The sequence below is a fragment of the Cherax quadricarinatus genome, chromosome 61 (assembly GCF_038502225.1).
Source record: "Cherax quadricarinatus isolate ZL_2023a chromosome 61, ASM3850222v1, whole genome shotgun sequence".
In the NCBI taxonomy this organism is placed as follows: Eukaryota; Metazoa; Arthropoda; class Malacostraca; order Decapoda; family Parastacidae; genus Cherax; species Cherax quadricarinatus.
Window position 1 is genome coordinate 19,782,321 of NC_091352.1, and position 20,974 is coordinate 19,803,294.

General features: G+C 39.1%; 1 protein-coding gene across 11 annotated transcripts in view; it reads right to left on the minus strand.

Moving 5' to 3' along the window:
- LOC128699309 (TLC domain-containing protein 3A) overlaps positions 1-20,974 on the minus strand; it is a 623,909-nt gene that overhangs the window by 9,506 nt on the left and 593,429 nt on the right. For 8 of the 11 annotated variants that reach the window (XR_011393715.1, XR_011393721.1, XR_011393719.1 and 5 more), the window contains 2 exons: positions 6,027-6,148; positions 858-1,123 (listed from right to left, as the gene is read on the minus strand). The exons of 2 other annotated variants lie outside the window; for them this stretch is intronic. Coding sequence is in view for 1 of the 9 variants with exons in the window: in XM_070098275.1 (XP_069954376.1) it covers positions 862-1,123; positions 6,027-6,148 (384 nt within the window). In the remaining 8 variants the exon portion in view is untranslated. Of the gene's footprint in view, positions 1,124-6,026; positions 6,149-20,974 lie in introns of all 11 variants that reach the window. One more of the 11 variants, XM_070098275.1, reaches the window with a different exon arrangement.

The window sequence follows — 20,974 nt, forward strand, 5'->3', positions numbered from 1 at the left end:
ATTAGAGATATTGTAATAGGCTTAAATGCAGAAATTAATAAGGATACATAGTGAGGCAGGAAAGATGGGCTTAATATTTTTGATTCAGCATGTAAAATGTGTAATAACTACACCACAATATTGTAAAAAAAAGCTTCTGTTGCCTTTTGTTTCTTAGTTTTATTCTTTCTAAATGTTTAACATATAATTTACAAATGTCTTAAATTTTTCTTCAGAAGAGCTCAACTGAATTGTCTGAAGGAGATTCAATCTAGCTGTGTGCTTAAGGAAGGGACTTTCCAGAGGTAACAATCTAGCTGTCTGCTTAAGGAAGGGGATTTCCAGAGGTAACAATCTAACTGCCTGCTCAAGGAAGGGGATATCCAGAGGTAACGATCTAACTGCCTGCTCAAGGAAGGGGGTTTCCAGAGGTAACAATCTAGTTGCCTGCTCAAAAAGGGGATTTCCAGAGATAACAGTCTAGCTGCCTACTCAAGAAAGGGTGCTTCCAAAGGTAACAATGCTCTAATGAGGCTAGAATATATAAATATAAAAAGTAGAATTTTCTGTCCAATTAATAAAATAAATTACGTATATTTGAAAAGGTTTCAAACATGTATTATCAGAGATATTGCCTTGCCTATTATATAAAAAGTATACATTTGCCAATGCAATTCGAGATGAATACTTGACAAAAGTCTTCATAATATATCAACACAAACAAAACAAACAATGCAGACAAATGGACATAAAATTTATACAAAATATTTACAAAGTAATATCATACATAATATCATAAAAAATATCCAGATACGCACAAATTTTCATAAACATTTCAGGTGGTTTTCAATATTTATGTTGTCTGGAAAGATACATACCCTCTCAGTCAATTTTCTCTTCAGCCTCAGATATAGTCTTGCCTCTAAGCATTTTGATTGCCCCAAGAATCATCAATCTCAGCCAATGGACTTGAGGTAGGAATACTATTAAGGAACCCACATTGCAATGCAGTGGAATTGTCCTTATCACATCCAAAACTCGCATGTTATACTGGGCACCATAGGCCATGTACATATAAGGAAATATCAGAATCCGACAGAGTGTAAATGATATTATCATAGCTAGTCCATTTGCCAAATACCATCTGCAATGCAGAAACAAATTATAAAACTATTAATTGTGTTATAAACATCATCAGAACAAGAGTTTATATCAATAACTAATAAGCATAGTTTTATAAGCTACAACATATCCCTTCTTCTTCTTTCAACAAACTGGCCATATCCCACCGAGGCAGGGTGGGTCAAAAAGAAAAACAAAAGTTTCTCTTTTTAACTTCAGTTATGTATACAGAAGGGGTTACTAGCCCCTTGCTCCCAGCACTTTAGCCGACTCTTACGACACGCATGGCTTATGGAGGAAGAATTCTGTTTTGATTCCCCATGGAGAACAACGTATCCCACTAATCTTCTCATTGCACATTCAATCTAAAATGAAATTCTTATTAAATTCCAACCATAATAGGCCAGAACATCAAGGGTGTGATTAAAAATTGCTGGCCTTGAATGGTCCATCTAAAATGGGTTACACCAATGGCTATACTGAAGACTAAAAACGTTTTTCTTCTAGTGTAGCTTTCCTATTTTAACCCTTTCAGCATCAGTCCCACTGTATCACAGCTTTGAAGCCAGTGTCAGTCCCGTAGTATGAGCCCATGAGTTCAGTTCACTCATAAGCTGTAAGTGGTAAATTTGGGCCTAAATATACAGTAAGAATGCACCATATAAAAAAAATCCTGCAGGTCATGGTACATGAGAAAAAAACTGCAAGTGTTTTTGGTTTAAAACAGCGAATTTGCTGTGTATTTTTGTATGATTTTTATGGTTGCAGTCTTGGTTTCTTGGTCTCATTTGATAGAATGGAAGATGTATTACAGAAACAGAGATAATTTATATTATTTCCAGGACTGAAACTAGCTTGAAATGAAGCTCAAAGTAGCAAAAGTGTTTGATTTTTGCCAATATTCCAGAGTACAGAATACGCGTTTTGTGAATAAAAATTCAAAATGAGGGCCTGGAGATGTGACTAAGGAGCAGAGGAAATGTTTATTTAGTGCCAGGATATCTACATGTTTATTTTGAACCTTATTTTCAAATTGGCAACTGTTGAATTTTGTGTGAAACTGGCTATATTACCAATTTCTGATCACTTTACTGGGTAGTTGAAATGGGTGGTTTCTTGGATTCATTTGATAGAATAAAAGGAATACTAGTGAAATAGCTGTGAATTAGGTTGACTGGCACAATGGAATTGGCCAAAAATAGAATGTAAAGTGGGCAAAATTGCTGATCCGTACATATCGCTGAGACCGCTAACTTGGCAAGAGCATAATTCTGTATGTTTTCCATTAAATTTTGTACTTTTGGTTTCGTTACCTTCAGAAAAAGATTCTCTATCATTTCATAAGATAAAATAATTTTTTTTTTTTAATTTCTTTGACTCTTGGAGCAAGTTTGCAAGCAGGGGTCACGACACTAAAAGGGTTAAGCCATCTGATGTACAGTTATATTGCAAAAGTAAAGGTATTAGAAAACCTAATTACTTTTTTAAATTTTACATTTTAATTAATACTGTGTAAACAAACTAAAGTTGTTTTGCTATAGCTTGAGCTTGAAACATAACATAAAAATTAAAAGCATTTCAACTTCAGCTACAGTGTATTTATAAGAAATATCACCAATTTCAGTCATCTCTTATGACTCAAGAATATAAAATACCTAATTTTATAATACCTGACTACCAAAGCTCTGCATTCTACAGTCATGTTCAGGTGTAACTAGCATGGCAACCTAGCTGATGTGCCTTTCACAGGGACAAGTCTAGTTAAGCACCAATACATCTGGCCAATGACTGAATGGGTGATCACATGGACATAGCCTGCCCTTCAATGGGTAGATTTCATTAGGAAAATTACTGGCTTCTGATCCCTGAAAAGGTACTGTACTGGATACTATAAATATTTGATTACTTATTTACAGTTACCTATTTGTAGCTACAAGAGCAGAGTTATTCTCATGGTGTCCCATCTACAGTAATTTAGTCATCATACAAATTTTTAAATTAAATTCTCCATGTATTCATATGTTGTACATTGTAAACAAGCACTTTAGTAAAAGCGGGTTGACTGATGAACAAGGAATCTGCCTACAAAACACTAGTATCAAACATACCTCACAGTAACCTCCAGTATAGTCCGGGTCCTCCACATTACACAACATTATAACGCCTGCTTTTAGTCACTCACTATAGCGCTCTTTCTGTTAATCAGGTGAACCACTATAATACTATTACAACTACGTATAGTACTGTACTACCACTATGATAATAAATACACTATAATAATAATAATAATAATAATAATTAATAATAATAATTAATAATAATAATAATAATAATAATAATAATAATATTAATAAATATAATAATAATATTAATAAATATAATAATAATATTAATAAATATAATAATAAAAAGGGAGATACTGAGTGATAGCATGAGAGTGATGGAGAGGGTTTGCCCTGACCCCTGCCACAAGGTGTTAAACGATACACAAAACTGCAAGAAATATTCTTAACCCTTTCAGGGTCACCAGGCCCTCTCCAAGACTTGTTCCCAGGGTCGCCAAATTTAAAAAAAAAAAGAAAAAAAATTCTTATGAAGAGGTAGAGAATCTTTTCCCGATCATAATAACAACAAAAGTATGAAATTTGATGGAAAACTTACGGAATTATGCTCTCACGAAGTTAGCGGTCTCGACAATGTTTACGCATCGGCGATTTTGCCCACTTTGAGCCCTATTTTTGGCCAATTCCAATGTACTAGTTGACAAAAATCATAACTATTTCGCTAGAACAACATTTTTTCTATCGAATGAGTACAAGAAACCACCCATTTACCGATTTCAACTATCCAATAAAGTGGTCAGAATTTAGCAACTTTGCCAATTTTGAACAAATTTCAAAAGATGCCAATTTCCAAATAGGGTCCAGAATAAACAAGAAAGACATTCCTGGCACTAAAATAACATTTCCTCTGTTCATTAGTCACGTCCCCATGCCCCTCTTACATTCTTTTGCTTCCCACTTTGAATTTTTATTCTCACAAAAAATAGAAGATTTACTGTTATGCAGACTACTGCATTAGTGTGGAAATGGTATAAATAATATCAGCACACTTGTGAAAGAATATCAGACTCACCAGTTGATGTGTAATGGACGCATAGCACGATTTGTTTACTTTTGAACTTTGGCAAATATCAAAGATTTCTGCTACTTTGAGCTCAATTTCAAGGTACTTTTGATTGTAAAACCAATCAAAATCGTCTCAATTTCTGTAATATGTCTTCCATTCTATAAAATAAGACCAGGAAAACTAGAATACCATCATAAATACCATACGAAAATACAGTGCAAAGTCGCTGTTTTAAACCAAAAACACTGTCCAAGTTTTTTTTCTCATTACGCACTGTGTGCTGCAGGATTTTTTTATACTGCGCACACTGACCACATAGACCCATTCTTTCATATGTACGCCTACCAGTTTTCTCTCACTAGATTTGAGGGTGCTAGAATTTAGGCGTACTAGTATGTCAAAAACCCTGGTGCGTAAGCCGTACTAGTACGTCGGAAACCCTGAAAGGGTTAAAATATAAGCAATCCCACCAAAAACTTGATATTTTACAAGTGGCTGTTGGAGAATCAAGAAAAGAAGGCAGAAAAATAAGAGAGAAGGGAGGGCAAAATACAAGATGGGAAAGTGTAGGGAGAGAGGGAAGACACAGGGAGAAAGAAGGTGCCCAAAATGCTTTGCATACTATGGGCTTTTCAAGTAATTATAAGTATTTATAACAAATATAAAGAATGCCTAAACAATTTTGATTAAAGAATTTTGAATAAGAGTTTTGAATAAAGAATTCTGAATTCTGATTTTTCTGAGGAGTAAAGAAGAGTATGAGAATGATGGAGAAAAGGAGAAGGATAAAAGAAGAGGATAAACCCAATATAATGGAAATAAGTGGTATAAAATACCGACACAATGGAAATATAAACACAAATGCAGTATAATGTGATCCTTTAATGACAACGTTTCACCCACACAGTGGGCTTTTTCAAGTCACACACGAATCTACCTGGGGTTGGAAGGTACGAGAGTATTTATAGTCAGAATGTTGAAGTCAGGTGAAGAATGCTGCATCTGATGATCTACCGGGTGGGGTTATAGACTCTTGGGTAGCTTGGCAGGGGTATCCCACATAAGAACACTGCAGAAGGTCTACAACTTGTCCAATACCCCTGCCAAGCTACCCAAGAGTCTATAACCCCACCCGGTAGATCATCAGATGCAGCATTCTTCACCTGACTTCAACATTCTGACTATAAATACTCTCGTACCTTCCAACCCCAGGTAGATTCGTGTGTGACTTGAAAAAGCCCACTGTGTGGGTGAAACGTTGTCAATAAAGGATCACATTATACTGCATTTGTGTTTATATTTCCAAACCCAATATAAGTTATTATAAATGACTGTCACTGAATAGGATGTTGAAGAGGATGACAGAGGAAGAAGTGGAGAAAGAACAGGAGGGAGGAAGACAAGGGAGAAGAGGAGGAGAAGAATGAGGGAAGAGGAGGAAGAAAATAAAAGAATAGGAGAATGGATGAGAGGATGAAGAAGATGAGAAAGACAAGGAAGAAGATATGAAAAGTAGAAAATGAGAGAGAAGGATGATGAGACTGGAAGATAAGAGAGGAGGAGGATGAAAGAGAAGGTGAGGATAAGAAGGGAAAATGAGAGAAGATAAGGATGGGAGGAGGAGGAGATGAGAATGAGAATAGGGAAGAGAAGGGAAAAGAGAGGAAGGTTCAGTGGTAACAATGACTCGGCAACAAATATAAAGAAAACTTAAAATTAATTTGCAATGCAAGAATAACAAGAGATATGCTCTTCCAAGCATGCATTACACACACAAGCAGTAGAGGTGTACCTACCGAGTCTCTTTCAGACCAGTTCTACTTAGAATGATTCGCAGGTTGGTAAAGGGGCCACTGAACTCCACACAGTAAAAACACCCAACAAAGAAGTCACCCACACCACTTCGATACACCATTACCTAGAATGCAATATTGTATGCAATAAGAAACAAGTCATCAATATGTACATGCCTATTAAGGATATAAAGTACTGGTACTTTAATGAAAGTTGGTAGAGACTAGCTGAAAGTTAGTACTGCATAAAGAGTAGCTCATTAAGGTGGTCAAGCTTTATCAAACAAAGAAAATTAAGTAAAATGACTTAGGATAATAAAACTATGTAAAATGACTTAAGATAAATTACAGTAGATGAGCTGGCTTATGAGAATACAAAAATGTATCCAGATTTTCAGCCTAAGAACTTTTAATGCCACATTCAAATGTACATTCAGAAATTTTGTTTACATTCAAGATTATTCAAGCATGAATTTTTGTATTTCATCTAAAGTCTGAAAATCAGTATGAGTCTAGCATGAAATATGAACTCACAGCTGAAAAATGTATATTTTTTTAATTTGAAAATTTCATTCTTTGATCCTTCAGTGCTTGAAGAAGCTACTGTTAGTGAACCTTATTCTTAATAATGATATACATGTACATATATATCTTTAGCCTCACTCTAATTTATCTTATTTAGTTTAGCATACTGAAGTCCTCTTGTAAATTATATTTGCCTGCTTAAGAATGGCTGGTTTCTGTATTAACTGCTATATTAGCCAAGTACTGTACAAATTTAGATTATTTTAATTTTAACCCTTAAACTGTCCAAACGTAGATCTACGTTTTTTCAACATTTGAAAGTACGTAAAAAAAAACGTAGCTCTTTTTTTTTTACATTTGAAAATGTGTAAAAAAAACTTTGATCTACTTTTATTGTTGTTATATTTGAAAATATGTAAAAAAACGTAGATCTACTTTTGGAGCACTACGCATGTGAATGTAGATCTGTTTGGACAGTTTAAGGGTTAAAGGTGGCAAAGTATAACTGATAAAATGCAATATAGAGTTATGAAGAGAAGGCAGTGAGAGCCCAACCCAGCAGAAGTCTGACAAGCTCAGCTACACTGTCTGGCACTTTGTGTTGAGCTAGACCTCAATGAACTCAAGAGGTTAAGGAATTCTACCTCAACACTTTTAGGAGACTCAAGAATTGTAGCTGAACACTATACAGTCCAAGAAATTGTATCCCACTAAGAGGCTCAGGTGCTGTACCTCAGCACTTACAAAAGACCCAAGAGTGCTAACTTAATACCCTCAATAAGTTCTGGAGTTAATAGTTCATTGTCCTCATAAAGCCCATGAGCTGGAATCAAAACAGTCCAATACTACAAAAATTAAAGATTAATCAGGAACTACAATTCACCACCTTCAAGACACCTAGGAGGGAAAACTCAACCCTCAGATGCCACTTAATTAAATTTGGGCTATTTGGTATTGTAGAGACATCATCAAGAAAGTCACTGACCTTCAGGAATTGGAACTCTAACCTATCAAACATTTTCAAGTCTGACATGGATTGGATGAAGCATTTTCAGAAAATATTATTCAAGATAAGACAATTTATCACAAAGATATGTTTTGAGCTCAACAATTATTCTTACATCATGGAATTTACAGGTTATGAGCTGTTATCCTACTTCAGCTCATTTTAATGCTCAGTCCTCTCAAATGTATGCAAAAAAAAAACTTTTCTAGAATAAGAGAGAGAACAGCCAGCTAACACCTGGGTACAAATTTACTGCTTGGGGAACAGGTGCAAGAAGTGTAAGGAAACACACCCAATATTTGTACCTGCTCTAGAATCAAATTTGAATCCTTCAGTTGAGAGCCAAAGGTGGTACTGTTGAGCCATAAGCCATCTTAGAAGACCCAGAAGCTGGAGGACAACCCTCACAAACTCAGATAAAAAAACGACATCATAAAACTGGAGCTCAATCTTTTCGCACTTAATCATATAATAAGCACAGTACAGAGCTGTAGCTCATCTTTCTCAAGAGGTCCAAGAGCTTCAACCTAACCTGTTAAATGCTGATAAAATTGGAGATCTCTTGAGCAGGGCATTGAGGATATAAAATATTTAATATTTCGGTAAAGATACCTCTCACCATGAGATGAACAAAAAGACACAATACACAAATAACCTGCACCCAAATGTCATCGTAAGCTCCTCTCTCCTATGTGTGGGTTATTTGTATATTCACCATGAGATATTCACACAACCTGACTTAAGCACCAATTTTGATTGCTAAATGCTGCTAGAGAAACAAAAGAATATAAAGATTAATGCAAAACCAATAGCCTGATCTTTATGGAGTTACAGCATAAAAATCAACCATTAAGTACAATTTTTTGAATTTGCTGTGGGGGTTTATATAAAAAAATTATTTCCAAAATGGTTAGAAGTGTGTAAAAATCTATATGGTATAGCTTTAAGGTGGAATGATGCTCTGTTTAAATCTTCAGCTTTCTTCGTAATTAACTAAGAAAATATTAAGGGAGGGGCGAATGAAATCACCAATTTTTTTTTTTGGGGTTAGATTTCAATGAGATTTTGACAGTGAATTAAGCAGCATAAAAAAAAGGCATATAAACTGTGTTTGTTTTGACTGTTAGCCTTCAAATTAGATAGAAAAAATAAATTATGCACAATTTTATGGGCCATAAAACTTTCCTTTTTCTACTAAATTGGGAAGATGTACAATGCTCTAGTTTATATCAGATGAAAGATAAAGGCTAGATTAATGTTAACTCAGGCCATTTCGGCGATAATGTCAGTAGATTCCATAAGAAAAAATGTTGAAGTAAGTGACAGATTTAATTTTTTTGTGTGCAAAAAAAAAAAAATTAAAAACAAAACTGTAAACAATATCACAAAAATCCCCTGGGTGTTTGTAGAACCATCATTCTTCAATAATGTGTGCAAAAATCATGACTACCCTATTAATACTTATCGAAGAAAAAGGAACACAATGTCAACAACTTATTTCTGAGTTATTATTATTATTGTTTGGTGTGAAACTATAGTTAGACATGCAAATCTCAGCATGTTGCATTCCTCCATCCTTGTTGACAGCCTGCAGGCTACTAAGGGATGCACACTGCACTCTACAATTTAGTCAACACAGAAGTTGCCATGTAGAGTATTTAGAATGAAACAATCATAAAAATTGTAATTTTTGGAGGAAAAAAAAACCAAAAAACCCATTAATTGCCAACATGTATTTTTGATGACAGCAAGAACACAAAAATTACATTTAATGAAAAGCAAACTTAGAAATGTGATAGAAACAAGCTGATTACATCAAAATGTTGCCAGAATTTTGCACCATTTTTCAATAAGAAAACTTTTTTTTTCCATGAATTTTCAATCTTAATTTTCTGATCACTGAAAAATGGCTCACCCCTTGAAAATTATATTGAAAAATATCAAGACTCACTATTAACATATTTTATGTAGAACTTCAAAGATTAAAAAAATAATTCAAAATGTTTATAGTTAATGTCAAGTACAGTCTCTCCTCACTTAACGATGTACTCATTTAACGAATGCTCGGACTTACGACCAGCTCTCTGACCACTTGCAAACCTCTGCACTTTCCCTAATTTCCTGACATGCTTGGCCAGGTGTGGGTTTCAAACTCCTGTTACATACTCCAATATGGACCTGATATACATGGTGTAAAGAGTCCTGAATGATTCCTTACAGAGATGTCGGAATGCTGTTCTTAGGTTTGCTAGGCACCCACATGCTGCAGTATTTATTTGGTTGATGTGTACCTCAGGTGTGCCTGGTGTTATACTCACCCAAAGATCCTTTTTCCTTGAGTGAGTTTGTAGTCTTTGGCCCTCTAGACTGTACTCTATCTGCAGTCTTCTTTGCCCTTCCCCAATCTTCATGACTTTGCACTTGGTGGGGTTGAACTCCAGGAGCCAGTTTCTGGACCAGGCCTGTAGCCTGTCAGATCCCTTTGTAGTCCAGCCTGGTCCTCCTCTGACTGAATTCTCCTCATGAACTTCACATCATCTGCAAACAGGGACACTTCTGAGTCTGTTCTTTCCATCATGTCATTCACATATACCAGAAACAGAACCGGTCCTAGGACTGACCCCCGTGGAACCCCACTCGTCACAAGCGCCCACTCTGACACATCATGTACTCACCTAGTTGTACTCACCTAGTTGAGGTTGCGGGGATCGAGTCCGAGCTCCTGGCCCCGCCTCTTCACTGATCGCTACTAGGTCACTCTCCCTGAGCCGTGAGCTTTATCATACCTCTGCTTAAAGCTGTGTATGGATCCTTCCTCCACTACATCGCTTCCCAAACTATTCCACTTACTGACTACTCTGTGGCTGAAGAAATACTTCCTAACATCCCTGTGATTCATCTGTGTCTTCAGCTTCCAACTGTGTCCCCTTGTTACTGTGTCCAATCTCTGGAACATCCTGTCTTTGTCCACCTTGTCAATTCCTCTCAGTATTTTGTATGTCATTATCATGTCCCCCCTATCTCTCCTGTCCTCCAGTGTCGTCAGGTTGATTTCCCTTAACCTCTCCTCGTAGGACATACCTCTTAGCTCTGGGACTAGTCTTGTTGCAAACCTTTGCACTTTCTCTAGTTTCTTTACATGCTTGGCTAGGTGTGGGTTCCAAACTGGTGCCGCATACTCCAATATGGGCCTAACGTACACGGTGTACAGGGTCCTGAATGATTCCTTATTAAGATGTCGGAATGATGTTCTGAGGTTTGCTAGGCGCCCATATGCTGCAGCAGTTATTTGGTTGATGTGCGCTTCAGGAGATGTGCCTGGTGTTATACTCACCCCAAGATCTTTTTCCTTGAGTGAGGTTTGTAGTCTCTGGCCCCCTAGACTGTACTCCGTCTGCGGTCTTCTTTGCCCTTCCTCAATCTTCATGACTTTGCACTTGGTGGGATTGAACTCCAGGAGCCAATTGCTGGACCAGGTCTGCAGCCTGTCCAGATCCCTTTGTAGTTCTGCCTGGTCTTCGATCGAGTGAATTCTTCTCATCAACTTCACGTCATCTGCAAACAGGGACACCTCAGAGTCTATTCCTTCCGTCATGTCGTTCACAAATACCAGAAACAGCACTGGTCCTAGGACTGACCCCTGTGGGACCCCGCTGGTCACAGGTGCCCACTCTGACACCTCGCCACATACCATGACTCGCTGCTGTCTTCCTGACAAGTATTCCCTGATCCATTGTAGTACCTTCCCTGTTATCCCTGCTTGGTCCTCCAGTTTTTGCACCAATCTCTTGTGTGGAACTGTGTCAAACGCCTTCTTGCAGTCCAAGAAAATGCAATCCACCCACCCCTCTCTCTCTTGTCTTACTGCTGTCACCATGTCATAGAACTCCAGTAGGTTTGTGACACAGGATTTCCCGTCCCTGAAACCATGTTGGCTGCTGTTGATGAGATCGTTCCTTTCTAGGTGTTCCACCACTCTTCTCCTGATAATCTTCTCCATGATTTTGCATACTATACATGTCAGCGACACTGGTCTGTAGTTTAATGCTTCATGTCTGTCTCCTTTTTTAAAGATTGGGACCACATTTGCTGTCTTCCATGCCTCAGGCAATCTCCCTGTTTCGATAGATGTATTGAATATTGTTGTTAGGGGTACACATAGTGCCTCTGCTCCCTCTCTCAATACCCATGGGGAGATGTTATCTGGCCCCATTGCCTTTGAGGTATCTAGCTCACTCAGAAGCCTCTTCACTTCTTCCTCGGTTGTGTGCACTGTGTCCAGCACTTGGTGGTGTGCCCCACCTCTCCGTCTTTCTGGAGTCCTTTCTGTCTCCTCTGTAAACACTTCTTTGAATCTCTTGTTGAGTTCTTCACATACTTCATGGTCATTTCTTGTTGTCTCTCCTCCTTCCTTCCTTAGCCTGATTACCTGGTCCTTGACTGTTGTTTTCCTCCTGATGTGGCTGTACAACAGTTTCGGGTCAGATTTGGCTTTCGCTGCTATGTCATTTTCATATTGTCTTTGGGCCTCCCTTCTTATCTGTGCATATTCGTTTCTGGCTCTACGACTGTTCTCCTTATTCTCCTGGGTCCTTTGCCTTCTATATTTCTTCCATTCCCTAGCACACTTGGTTTTTGCCTCCCTGCACCTTTGGGTAAACCATGGGCTCATCCTGGCTTTTTCATTATTCCTGTTACCCTTGGGTACAAACCTCTCCTCAGCCTCCTTGCATTTTGTTGCTACATATTCCATCATCTCATTAACTGGCTTCCCTGCCAGTTCTCTGTCCCACTGAACCCCATTCAGGTAGTTCCTCATTCCTGTGTAGTCCCCTTTCTTGTAGTTTGGCTTCATTCGTCCTGGCCTTCCTGCTTCTCCCTCCACTTGTAGCTCTACTGTGTATTCGAAGCTTAAAACCACATGGTCACTGGCCCCAAGGGGTCTTTCATATGTGATGTCCTTGATATCTGCACTACTCAAGGTGAATACTAAGTCCAGCCTTGCTGGTTCATCCTCTCCTCTCTCTCTTGTAGTGTCCCTTACGTGTTGGCACATGAAGTTTTCCAGTACCACCTCCATCATCTTAGCCCTCCATGTATCTTGGCTCCCATGTGGGTCCAAGTTCTCCCAATTGATCTCCTTGTGGTTAAAGTCACCCATGATCAGGAGCTTTGCCCTGCATGCATGAGCTCTTCTGGCCACTCTAGCCAGTGTGTCAACCATCGCTCTATTGCTCTCGTCGTACTCTTGCCTTGGCCTCCTGCTGTTCTGTGGTGGGTTATACATCACTGCTGTTACTACCTTGGGACCTCCAGAGTGAAGTGTTCCCGCTATGTAATCACTTTCTTCTCCGCTGTCTCCTCTCTCTAGCTCATCAAAATTCCAGCGATTTTTGATCAGCAACGCCACTCCTCCACCCCCCCTGTTCCCTCTGTCTTTCCTCAGGATTTGGTATCCCGTTGGAAAGATGGCATCTGTTATCATACCTGTAAGCTTGGTTTCTGTGAGAGCTATGATGTCCGGTGATGCTTCTTTGACTCTTTCATGCCACTCCTCCCACTTATTTGTTATTCCATCAGCGTTTGTGTACCATACCTTCAGTTTCCTTTCCAACACTGTGGTTTGGGGGGCCTGTGAGGGTGGGAGACCTGGTGGCATACTGTGGGATTCTATAGCTCAGTGTTGGGTGGAGGCTGTGGGTATGGATTGTAGTGTGTGTTGGGATGGTGTGATAGGTTGTATGGTTCTGAGAATAGTTGTGTGTGTGCTTGCCTTTGCTGTTCTGTTCTGTTCTGCGCATCCGTGTGTGTGTGTGTGTGTGCATCCATGTGTGTGTGCATCCATGTGTGTGTGCATCCATGTGTGTGCATCCATGTGTGTGTGTGCATTCTTGTGTGCGCGCGTCCATGTGTGTGCATGTGCATGCGCATCCTTGTGTGCACGCGTCCATGTGTGCGTGCACCTGCCCGTGTATTTTCGTGTTTCTTTATAGTAAGGAGGGCACCTCCACCAAGACTGCTGGTGATTTTGAGCAAGAGCTGTAGGCATGGCTTCTCTTTGGGCAAACTGCTGGGGACCTTCCAAACCCTCCTCCACTCTACTTGGATAAGTAGTGTGGAGGAGGATGTGATCTGTTGTTGTCTCCACTGACAGCCTCAAATTCAAACACCTTTCTTACACTATCAAGTTTGGGATATAAAATTTCTGCAGTGTCTTGTGTCTTCAGTTTATGTCCATATTATTGTTTTAGCTGTGTTGTTGACAGGGTCTGTGAGGGAAAGGGTTGTCACCCTAAACTTCATTCAGAATATCCAGAAAGAACTGCTATACTTTCATGGATTCCTATCTTACATTATGTCATTGTGGACCTACTTTCTGCAATTTGTCGTGTTTGTAAAATAGTCTTAGAGAGATGTCAGTATTAAGTCATTTGTGAACTTACTGCATTTTGTTTTGGGACATACAGTAGTTGCTGTGGAGTGTTTTGTGACAGTCTTTTTGATGCATCTGTCCTGCATGGACAGACTGCTTAAGTGAAGTAAACTATATGTCTTGTCACTGACCCTGACTCATTTGGGCGTTATTAGCTTTTACGTATTTTTACGTATTGCACTTCATTCTGCTTTGTCTGGTGTAGACCCAGTCTCAAGAAGAGGTTTGCTTCTGCATGTTCACTGGTCAACAACCAAAATGCTTTTGAGATCAGAGTAGCAATTTCCAACTAATTTTAGGTCACTGATAATGAATATCATGGTTAAAATTGTTTGTTAGGGTAGACAAGTTCTGCTACATTTGTGGTGAGGTGACCTTTGCATCACAGAAGAGCCATATAACTGCTATGGTTAGAAAGGCATACCACCTATATTTTTGATGCAAGATTGGTAACCAGTATACGAACTGGGCTCCACACATATGCTGAAACAATTGTGCTGCTAACCTTCGCCAATAGTTGAACAGGAAGAGGAAAGGAATGCCTTTTGCTGTGCCAATGACATGGTGGAAGCCAACAGACCATACAGTGCTCCGTGGCCTGCTAAAGCTCTTGCTTCACATGGTGAGGGTCCGGGCTCGATTCCCAGTGAGGGTAGAAACAGTGGGCATATTTCTTTACACTGGTTGTCTATGTTCCCCATCAGTAAAATGGGTACCTGGGTGTTAGTCGACTGGTGTGGGTCACCACTTGTTATGCTCTGGCTTTCTATATAGTAGTATGTCATTGATGTCAGCTAGGCCTGTATACCTTGTACATGTACTTGTATAAATAAAGATATTGTTATATTATTATTATTATACCAATAATTGTTATTTCTGCTTGGTACCTCCAGTACAAAAGGGTTTATCAAAGAAAAAAAAGGGGTCCACTGAATATCCAAACATTCCATCAGCTATTCGCCCCGTTCCACATGGAGAAGGTCTACCTGTTCCTTCGAGTCAGATGAAGAAAGTGGTGAGGAGGACAAAGAGAAGGATGACACTGCTGGATTTAAAAAGTGACCAAAACTTTGATGAAACACATACCTCTAGGACACATCTCATAACAAAAGAGGAACTCCATGACCTTGTCAGGGATCTGCAACTACCCAAAAATAAGGCAGAGCTGCCAGGCTCTCGTCTTCAACAGTGGAATCTCCTAGCAGTTGATGGGAAGATTTCAAAATTTCGTTACACAAATAACCCGCACATAAAAGAGAGAAGCTTACGACAACGTTTCGGTCCAACTTGGACCATTTACAAAGTCACACTGTGACTTTGTAAATGGTCCAAGTCAGACTGAAGCGTCGTCGTAAGCTTCTCTCTTTTATGTGCAGGTTATTTGTGTATCATTCCAGTCACAGTATTGTGCCTTTTTTTGTTATTCAAAATTTCGTGACTGTCAGCAGCAGTTCAACGATTTCGTCATAATGGAAGGTGATTTAGTGGCCTGCAACAATATTAATGGTCTGATGGAAGCACTTGGCATCAACTACGAATCCAGTCACTGGAGGCTGCTCATAGATTCATCAAAAAAGAGTCTGAAAGGTGTCTTGCTGCACAACAGCAATAGTAAACATCAGTTCCTGTAGGCTATGCACCACATATGAAAGAAACTTTTGAGAATATAATGCATATGTTGCAATGTATGAAATATAATGAACATCAATGGCAACTCTGTGGTGACTTAAAGGTTGTTGTTCTTGTGATGGGCTTGCAAGGCGGATTCACCAAGTACTGTTGCTTTTTATGTGAATGGGACAGCATTGCAAGAGGTTCCCACTACATCAAGAGAGACTGGCCACCTTGTTAATCATTGGAGCCTGGGATGAAAAATGTTCAACATCCACCTCTCATTGAACCAAACAAAATTTTGCTACCACCACTACACATAAAACTGGGGCTCATAAACTTTGTAAAAGCTATGGACAAATCCAGTCAGAGACACTAAGAGAGGGAGTCTTCAATTGTCCTCAGACTCGAGAGCTTCTTCAAGATGGTGACTTTGAATCAGACTTTCATGGGGAGGAGAAAGCTGCTTGGGAAGCATTCAAGTCAGTGGCGAAGGGATTTCTCGAAACAGAAGGAAAGGCAACTATGAAGAATAGGTTGAAAAACCTCATCAAGGCTTACAAGAACATGGGATGTAACATGTCACTTAAAATCTACTTTTTGGACTCACATTTAGACTTTCTTCCAGTGAACTGTGGGGCAGTTAGTGACGAACATGGTGAAAGGTTTCACCAAGATATTTCAACCATGGAAAAATGGTACCAGGGCAAATGGGGCACAAGAATGCTTGCTGACTACTGCTGGGCATTGGCAAGAGATGATTCTTCAGCCCACTATAAGCGTCAAGCAAAAAGGCAGAGAGTAGGTATGGATTAGATTTTAAAACATACTGACACATATTGTGTGTTATAATAAAATACAGTGGTACCTTGATTTACGAGTGCCCCAACTTATGAGTTTTCTGAGTTACGAGCCGTCACTCGGTCGATTTTTTGCTTTGAGTTGCGAGCCAAAATCCGAGTTACAAGCGAGCTTCAGACATGCCGCCACTAGTTGGCGCAGTGAATGCCAGCATCCGGCATCTCACTAGTTCAGTGCACTGGTTACCTTGCTGTGGAGGCATTTCTCTTGTGCTGTGCTTGCATTTTGTGTTTTATGTGCAATTATTTTGCCAGATTTCTTTTTTCTAACCATGGATCCTAAGACAGTAAGTGCAAAAACAGTGCTAAGAAGAAGAGGATGATGATGTCCACTGAATTAAAGCATGAAATCATAGAAAAACATGAGCGAGGTATGTGTGTAGTTGACTTGGCGAGGCAGTACGAGTGTAGTACAGTACAAGTAGACCCCAGGCACTTCAACGGACAAGGCATCGTGAAGTGAAAAAAAAAAAATTGTAGCAATTAAGTTCAGCAATAAAATGTAGCATTAAGAGTGCAGCAAGTTAAGCTATAAAGTTTATGACGAACAAAGGCAACTGAAAAAGCACGAAATGAAATGAACTCCTCCAATCTCCTCTTCCTATCTTTTCCACCCTCCACCTCCGCCAGCAGCTTCTGTTAGCCCAAGTCATCTGATCTCCAAGGTAAATACACTTGATAAAACCAGTTTATTTCTTTACATTCTCTTTTATTTTTTATGTTTTTATGCAATATTTCTTATTTATAAATACATTTTTCTTATTTAAAAACCCATAACAAAAAAATTGGGGTGGATTTTTAGGGGCTGGAACAGATTAATGGGATTTCAATTAATTTCAATGAGGAAAATTGATTTAATATACTACAAGCAAATTGAGTTACGAGCTTGGTCACGGAACAAATTAAGCTCGTAAGTCAAGGTACCACTGTATTACATGTCTCATATCTTTAAATCTATAGCCATTGAGTATTTTTCAAGATGGTATTTGGAATCAGGACATGAAAATACATAAGAATTAACTAATCTTATTTAAGAAGCATACAACTTTTCAAAAATTGTTGACCAGTGAATTAGTGACTGAACTTAGCAGTTGTCCAGCTTTGTGAACTCAGCCTATTCTAGATTTGAATAGCCATCGTCTCTGATTGCCTTGGTAATGTCTGAATAATGTATTTAGGGGACATAGTAACCCCTTTTCCTGTAAAGATTACTAAAAAGAATAAGAAGAAAATTGTCAAAGTGGGAAGTCTGAATGTGCGTGGATGTTGTGCAAATGATAAGAAAGAGATGATTGTGGATGTTATGAATGAGAAGAAACTGGATGTCCTGGCTTTAAGTGAAACAAAGCTGAAGGGGGTGGGAGAGTTTCAATGGAGAGGAATAAATGGGATTAGGTCAGGGGTTTCAAATAGAGTTAGAGCTAAAGAAGGAGTAGCAATAATGTTGAAGGATAAGCTATGGCAGGAAAAGAGGGACTACAAATGTATAAATTCAAGGATTATGTGGAGTAAAATAAAGATTGGATGTGAAAAGTGGGTTATAGTAAGCGTGTATGCACCTGGAGAAGAGAGAAGTGTAGAGGAGAGAGAGAGATTCTGGGAAATGTTGAGTGAATGCGTGGGGAGTTTTGAATCAAGTGTTAGAGTAATGGTGGTTGGGGATTTCAATGCTAAAGTGGGTAAAAATGTTATGGAGGGAGTAGTAGGTAATTTTGGGGTGCCAGGGGTAAATGTAAATAGGGAGCCTTTAATTGAGCTATGTGTAGAAAGAAATTTGGTAATAAGTAATACATATTTTATGAAAAAGAGGATAAATAAATATACAAGGTATGATGTAGCACGTAATGAAAGTAGTTTGTTAGATTATGTATTGGTGGATAAAAGGTTGATGGGTAGGCTCCAGGATGTACATGTTTATAGAGGGGCAACTGATATATCGGATCATTATTTAGTTGTAGCTACAGTTAGAGTAAGAGGTAGATGGGAAAAGAGGAAGGTGGCAACAACAAGTAAGAGGGAGGTGAAAGTGTATAAACTAAGGGAGGAGGAAGTTCGGGCGAGATATAAGCGAATATTGGCAGAAAGGTGGGCTAGTGCAAAGATGAGTAGTGGGGGGGTTGAAGAGGGTTGGAATAGTTTCAAAAATGCAGTATTAGAATGTGGGGCAGAAGTTTGTGGTTATAGGAGGGTGGGGGCAGGAGGAAAGAGGAGTGATTGGTGGAATGATGAAGTAAAGGGTGTGATAAAAGAGAAAAAGGTAGCTTACGAGAGGTTTTTACAAAGCAGAAGTGTTATAAGAAGAGCAGAGTATATGGAGAGTAAAAGAAAGGTGAAGAGAGTGGTGAGAGAGTGCAAAAGGAGAGCAGATGAAAGAGTGGGAGAGGCACTGTCAAGAAATTTTAATGAAAATAAGAAAAAATTTTGGAGTGAGTTAAACAAGTTAAGAAAGCCTAGGGAAAGTATGGATTTGTCAGTTAAAAACAGAGTAGGGGAGTTAGTAGATGGGGAGAGGGAGGTATTAGGTAGATGGCGAGAATATTTTGAGGAACTTTTAAATGTTAAGGAAGAAAGGGAGGCGGTAATTTCATGCACTGGCCAGGGAGGTATACCATCTTTTAGGTGTGAAGAAGAGCAGAATGTAAGTGTGGTGGAGGTACGTGAGGCATTACGTAAAATGAAAGTGGGTAAAGCAGCTGGAACTGATGGGATCATGACAGAAATGTTAAAAGCAGGGGGGGATATAGTGTTGGAGTGGTTGGTACTTTTGTTTAATAAATGTATGAAAGAGGGGAAGGTACCTAGGGATTGGCGGAGAGCATGTATACTCCCTTTATATAAAGGGAAAGGGGACAAAAGAGATTGTAAAAATTATAGAGGAATAAGTTTACTGAGTATACCAGGAAAAGTATACGGTAGGGTTATAATTGAAAGAATTAGAGGTAAGACAGAATGTAGAATTGCGGACGAGCAAGGAGGCTTCAGAGTGGGTAGGGGATGTGTAGATCAAGTGTTTACATTGAAACATATATGTGAACAGTATTTAGATAAAGGTAGGGAAGTTTTTATTGCATTTATGGATTTAGAAAAGGCATATGATAGAGTGGATAGAGGAGCAATGTGGCAGATGTTGCAAGTATATGGAATAGGTGGTAAGTTACTAAATGCTGTAAAGAGCTTTTATGAGGATAGTGAGGCTCAGGTTAGGGTGTGTAGAAGAGAGGGAGAATACTTCCCGGTAAAAGTAGGTCTTAGACAGGGATGTGTAATGTCACCATGGTTGTTTAATATATTTATAGATGGGGTTGTAAAAGAAGTAAATGCTAGGGTGTTCGGGAGAGGGGTGGGATTAAATTATGGGGAATCAAATTCAAAATGGGAATTGACACAGTTACTTTTTGCTGATGATACTGTGCTTATGGGAGATTCTAAAGAAAAATTACAAAGGTTAGTGGATGAGTTTGAGAATGTGTGTAAAGGTAGAAAGTTGAAAGTGAACATAGAAAAGAGTAAGGTGATGAGGGTATCAAATGATTTAGATAAAGAAAAATTGGATATCAAATTGGGGAGGAGGAGTATGGAAGAAGTGAATGTTTTCAGATACTTGGGAGTTGACGTGTCGGCGGATGGATTTATGAAGGATGAGGTTAATCATAGAATTGATGAGGGAAAAAAGGTGAGTGGTGCGTTGAGGTATATGTGGAGTCAAAAAACGTTATCTATGGAGGCAAAGAAGGGAATGTATGAAAGTATAGTAGTACCAACACTCTTATATGGATGTGAAGCTTGGGTGGTAAATGCAGCAGCGAGGAGACGGTTGGAGGCAGTGGAGATGTCCTGTCTAAGGGCAATGTGTGGTGTAAATATTATGCAGAAAATTAGGAGTGTGGAAATTAGGAGAAGGTGTGGAGTTAATAAAAGCATTAGTCAGAGGGCAGAAGAGGGGTTGTTGAGGTGGTTTGGTCATTTAGAGAGAATGGATCAAAGTAGAATGACATGGAAAGCATATAAATCTATAGGGGAAGGAAAGAGGGGTAGGGGTCGTCCTCGAAAGGGTTGGAAAGAGGGGGTAAAGGAGGTTTTGTGGGTTAGGGGCTTGGACTTCCAGCAAGCATGCATGAGCGTGTTAGATAGGAGTGAATGGAGACGAATGATACTTGGGACCTGACGATCTGTTGGAGTGTGAGCAGGGTAATATTTAGAGAAGGGATTCAGGGAAACCGGTTATTTTCATATAGTCGGACTTGAGTCCTGGAAATGGGAAGTACAATGCCTGCACTTTAAAGGAGGGGTTTGGGATATTGGCAGTTTGGAGGGATATGTTGTGTATCTCTATACGTATATGCTTCTAAACTGTTGTATTCTGAGCACCTCTGCAAAAGCAGTGATAATGTGTGAGTGTGGTGAAAGTGTTGAATGATGATGAAAGTATTTTCTTTTTGGGGATTTTCTTTTTTTTTTTGGGTCACCCTGCCTCGGTGGGAGACGGCCGACTTGTTGGAAAAAAAAAAAAAAAAAA